At 41.3% G+C, this 5,705-nt stretch overlaps 1 protein-coding gene across 1 annotated transcript; it reads right to left on the minus strand.

The window, feature by feature from the left end:
• Positions 1-4,291: 4,291 nt before the first annotated feature.
• LOC112139864 (zinc finger BED domain-containing protein 1) lies at positions 4,292-5,473 on the minus strand. Its single transcript, XM_024262700.2, has 2 exons — positions 4,612-5,473; positions 4,292-4,433 (listed from the first exon to the last, which is right to left on the minus strand). Exons 1-2 carry the CDS (start codon positions 5,444-5,446, stop codon positions 4,351-4,353), a joined length of 918 nt encoding a protein of 305 aa, XP_024118468.2. The 5' UTR covers positions 5,447-5,473; the 3' UTR covers positions 4,292-4,350.
• Between the last annotated feature and the right edge of the window lie 232 nt (positions 5,474-5,705).

Below are 5,705 nucleotides of genomic sequence, written 5' to 3' on the forward strand. Positions count from 1 at the left end.
GCTACATTGTTGACTTTCGGCTTATCCCTTTCGGGGGTCGCAACAGCGTAACAGCGAAACCAACTGTTTCGCAGCAGTGATTTGGCAGAGTTTTTATGTCGGATGCCCTTCCTGACACAACCCTGTACTTGAGGGGCACAGGGACCCAGTTAGGGAGCAGCGTCAAGGGTCTTGCCTAAGGACCCAATCTGGGTGGGGATCAGTAGATAACCCTGGAATCGAACCCAGGGCTCCTGAGTGCCAGCCCTTCACCTAGCCAACTGAGTCACCCAGCCGCTCACCTAACTCTGATGTGGAAAAAAAGCGTCTTTTTCTGTCTTTGCTCTGATATACAACATATTACTAACATAGAGCGCTCATAGATATTTACAGTCAATGAGAGCGCTGCAGCACAAAGCTGTGTTTCTGATGTGGACGGAAAAGGAGATTGTGCTGTCGAGGATGACATCTAGACGGATGGAGCAGTTATCAAAGGAAAAAGAGAAATTAAGGAGTTTTTTTAAGGTGGTTTTATTTCCTACAATGAGAAGTTCAGTTTTATTGCTGTTTAATTTCAGGAAGTTTGCAGTAAAGCAGGATTTTATTTCAAGGAGAAAAATGGAGACCAAGGGGGAGGAGGTAGATGATGAACAGCAGGGGCCCAGGACAGAGCCTTGAGGCACACCTGTTGTGACTGTAACTGCAGGAGAAGTGAATGATTTTATTTGGATGAATTGAGTGCAGCCTGAGAGGAGGGACTGGAACCAGTTGAGGGGGGGGGGGTAAAACTATACTAGTGTTATTGTGATAAATCTTTTTCTCAAAAGAAAAATGAGTATCACGATAGACTTTTATTTTGAAGGGTCTGAAATTAACACTCGCTAGTTGTGTTTTCTCCTATTTGGTGAGTAATAGTTTTTCATCACATGCGAGTCAACGTTTGAGTAAACTGTCATGTTTATTAGCTCTTCTTCTGGTGAATTTCTTTTATCCTCTCCTCCTCTACCATCTGCACGCGACATAAACAAACAAACACGACGAGAAAGACAACACCCCCCCCTGCATTCACTTCAGCTGTGTAGCGTTTAGTTTGGCTGATAAAACAGAAGAGCATGCAGTGAGTTTGAACTGAATCCAGTCAGAACTGGAGGATAAAGCTGCTCCACTTAAAGCAGCTACAGAGATTTAAAAAAGTGATTTGGAGACAGTGCTGTTGTTAGACTCTAGACCTGCAGAGTAAACTAAAAATTTACTGTCACTGCGGTATCAGGCCAGTGCGGTATGCACACAGCAAAAGGAGCATAAACTATCTCTTTGTAGGTTGAAAGCTCAAATAAAGCCCTTTATGCATGAATCCAATGTTATGGATCTCTTCATGTCATCGACTGATCACTGGAGCCCTTTAATGTCAGATGTTCACCTTCTACATGGTGCAGAAGTATGAAAAAAGCGAAAACGTTAATTTTACCGACACGTGACCGAACAAGACTTGTGAAGGCTGAGAGCAACACCTCAGAGGATGTTCTCAATGTGAAAAAAAGCCAGTCGGTTATGTGCGTAACGGATCGGATCATTGGACTCAGGTGGACCACGGATCCTCCACCCCCACCCCCTGATGCACATCATTCAAATCAATTTTCTGATCAAACAGCAGCAATTCGAGCTTCTAATTCACATCCACTGTCTTTATTTCAACGTGCGTCAAAGTCGCTGCCTGATGGATGTCCACAAGTGGGATTGAAATTTCAGACACTCCTGCCTCGTGTGGGAGGAGTTTAACTCATAAGACTCAGACAATGAGAGATCAGGTTTATTTATTCGTTCACCGGTAAACACTTTTCCACATCCGGGTTTTGAGACAGCGGGTCTCTCTGTCCTGAGAAAAAAGGACGCAGTGCAGAACTAAAAGTTGTAAACTGTTCCATCCATCCCTCCCATTTACAGATGCAGTGCTCTTTTGTTTATATGAACATCTTTGTATTTTTTATGTATAAGAATAATCCTGAGATGAAAGACGTTATTTGGATTTTGTTTTTATAAATAGGCCTTAATAAGCAAATTTTTTATGTAATGTTTGTGTGATTGCGTGTTGAAGTACTTTATATCCACCTTATTCCTACGCCCCATGAGCCTTTGCGTGAATTATGGGTGAAACTTCCGGTAGACGCCAGAACTCACATGCATTTACATTAAAACTGTAGAGCCGATAGCGCAATTCCTTTTGTTTTGGATCTATAACTACGTATAAATGTGGAAAAACCTGCTGTCATGTCTTAAAAGAGGCGACGTAACAACTCCAGTGCCTGATAAAAGTGAGGGATTGGAGGATGACCTTAAAAAACATAACATATAGTAGCATTTTTAGCTACTGTTTTTAGCTACTTTCTCAATTCAGCTGCGGCAGGTGGAGAAGCTATAAACAATCTTAAAAGTTCACATCATAATTCTTTATTTATGCCTAATTCTTCCAGAGTTAGCACACAGTGCTGATCAATTGTAACATTATCTCTTCACGTGCTTGTGTTTACATGCTGCGATGAGGGATGTATCGCGCGGTGTAGCCTTTGACCGTTTCATGTTTTTACAAAGTCAGCTGCGGTTTAAACAGGTAATTTTTGAATATCTGATATAGGGCTGGGCGATATGGCAAAAAAAAAAATCACGATTTTTCAATNCTTGTTTTCTTTTGGATCAAAGTTTAGCTAGCTGTCTAGCTGAAGCTACGCTACGCTTCAGCGAGGACAGTACAGTTAGAGTTCATAATAATTTGAGGTAGGGCTGGGCGATATGGCAAAAAAAAATCACGATTTTTCAATTTCATTTCACGATTTCGATTTTATCACGATTTTTTTTAAATTGACAAATTCAAATTGACAAAAAATAAATTATACTGATTTTAGTTGAAAGAAGTAAACACATTTTGAAAAAAATAGATATATTTATTCAATTTTTGTCATCATAAACACACTCATTTGCAACAGCACAAAATCACTCAACATTTAAACTATGTAAAACAGTGAAACTAACTAAAAACTATGCCTCAACAACTGAGGGAATACTATTTTAAATAAAAAATAATTAAATCAAAGAGTAAATATAATATAATAATACAAATATCAAATGTAAACATATCAAATGTATATAAAACAATTGCAAATTTAGCAGCAACACTTAAAATGACAGTTGTACTGTACAAATCTTTTACATCTATTGTGCAACTTCTAAAGTGCATTTCTAAATAACAGTCATATTGATTGGTTAAGCAATGTATTGCCAAAAATAAATAACCGTAAACAATAGGTAGTTTAAAAATTACAACTTCACTTCAGTGCAACACACTTGCAACACACACACAACACACTTCCGTACAACTGTTTCTGATTTGCAAAACTATTCACAAAAATTCTAAAAAGAAAATCAAAGTTTTCACAGTTTTCTGGCCAAGAAAATCAGCTTGTCCACTTTGTCTGGTTTCAGGGCTGCTCTTTGGCAAGTAACAATGTTCCCACCTGGGCTAAACACCCGCTCAGATGGGGCACTTGTGGCAGGTATGCACAAGTATTTGAGTGCAAGCTGGCTGACTCTTGGAAAGTTTACCTTGTGTACCTTCCACCATTCTAGAGGATTTAACTCACTGTCAATGTTGGGGAGTGCCAAGTAGGAATGTAGCTCCTTTTCAACAAGCTCCTTCACAGAGGGAGCTTCTCGTTCCACAGAGGTTGAAGGAGCTGCTGCAGCAGCTTTCAGAAAGCTGCCCAAGGAGTGCTTCACTTTCTTTGGTGGATTTGTAATGGAACCACTCTGGGCCATGGAGGTGGAAGGTTGTGGGCTCTCTGGTTCTGGAGACAGGGAGTGAAGCTCAGTGAAGGCTCTCTCTTCAATTTCTCTCCTTTTAGCAGCATCAATGTACTGGGTTTTGAACCTTGGATCTACAAGTGATGCCATGTCAAGCAGAGCATCAGTGGCAGGATCACTGTATTTCTCCATGAGGTAGTCATTCACAGTGGACTTTATTTTTTTTGACAACTCTGAGTCATCGTCTTCTGCCTTCAGCAGGTTGTTTTGAAGAAGGTGCAGTACAGGCTTTACATACGACACACTCACATAGTCCTCCCCAGAGAGGGCATCAGTGAAGTCTCTTAGTGGTCCCAGGGCTTTCTTTAAGGGCTCCATCACATCCAGGTCTTGCCATGAGACAGCCAGATGTTTTGTTTTCTTGTCAGCCTTGAGGACTTCAGACAGGGCCTTCTCCTGTTCAAGAATCCTCTCCATCATGGCCAGTTTAGAGTCCCATCTAGTTGGTGACTCTGTGATCAGCTTTAGCTGAGGTAGATTGTGGCGCGCTTGTGCTGTCAGAAGGTCTCTCTCTTTTTACCAACTAAATGAAAAAGTGCTCACTACCTTCTTGCACACTGAGGTCACACGTTCAATTCGTTGATCCTTGGCACTTTTTTCTTAAAAAAAAGAGGGAGAGAGAGAAAGAAAAATCACTGCTTATATCTGGAAACTTTACATTTAACCCATTAGCAAAAAAATAAACTAATATGAAACTTAAAAATAAAATTAAATAAACACATTAAATTAATAAATAAAATATATGTATAATAAAAAAATAAAATAAATTACACTCACCAATTGCAAGATGCAATCTGTGTCCAAAGCACTGGAGCCTCGTCCATCCATTTAAATCCAAGGCTTTCACCATATTTGCACCACTGTCTGTCGTCATGCATGTCATGTTTTTTTCGTTCAAGTCCCATGACTCGAGAGCTTCACGTAGTCCTGCAGCGATGAGCTCTCCGGTGTGGTCATCAGGAAAATAAGTGATCTGCAGAGTGGCACTGCGTAGCTCCCAATTGTCTACGTAGTGTATTGTAAGGTTCAGATATGGTTCTGATGTTCTGCTGGACCATAGATCGCTTGTTGTTGCATAAAACTGCACATTTTGTATATCCTGTGCAACTTTGGTGCGACAGTTTGTATACAACTGAGGGATAGCGGTGTTAGAAAAAAACTTGCGGCTGCGCAACTCGTACCGCGGATCTAAAACTTTAAGCAACTTCTGAAAGCCCGCCCCTTCAACTGTTCGTAGCGGGTACATATCTTTAGCTATGTGGAAAGCCACCGCATCAGTTATACTGGTCCAGCGTTGGCTGCCTTTGTCGTAGGGTGTCAGTTTAGCGAACACACTTGTTAGCGTTTGTTGTTTGGAGGTTGACGCTGTTGCTGCTGGCGCCTTAGCTTTAGCCGCCTGAGCCGCTTGACTTTCACTGTACTGCTTTTTATGCTTCCTTTTCAAATGGTAGAACAGGTTGGTGGTGTTACCGGTAGTTGTTTTCACTTTCTCGTTGCACTCTTTGCATATCGTGGTATTTTGGTCGCTGTCGTCAAATCCAAACCAGTTCCATATTATTGATGTGGAGCCTTTTTTCGGAACCAAATCCAAACTTTCCGCCGCAGCCGCCATGCTTCACTCTTGTAAAGAAAACACACCGGTGGGCGAGAGGGGCAGGGGGCACGTGCAGCTCGGATTTAAAGTCACAGGCAGTCAACAAGAAACTGCCTTCTCGCTGGTGCAGCTTTTCATAGAATATCGCGATAAAACGATCTCTCAAAAATGGCACAATTTCAGCTTTGGAGATCGTATCGCGGTTTTTTATCGTCATATCGCCCACCCCTAATTTGAGGCTGACTTTGTAAGCAAACAGGATCAAAACCAGATGTAA

The sequence above is a fragment of the Oryzias melastigma genome, unplaced genomic scaffold (assembly GCF_002922805.2).
Source record: "Oryzias melastigma strain HK-1 unplaced genomic scaffold, ASM292280v2 sc01069, whole genome shotgun sequence".
Classification (NCBI taxonomy): Eukaryota; Metazoa; Chordata; class Actinopteri; order Beloniformes; family Adrianichthyidae; genus Oryzias; species Oryzias melastigma.

Coding starts and splice junctions, on each gene's coding strand:
- LOC112139864 (XM_024262700.2), bottom strand. CDS start 5,446: ATGGCGGCTGCGGCGGAAAGTTTGGATTTGGTTCCGAAAAAAGGCTCC. Junction 4,434..4,611: donor CAGATTGCATCTTGCAATTG/GTGAGTGTAATT, acceptor CTTTTTTTTAAG/AAAAAAGTGCCAAGGATCAA.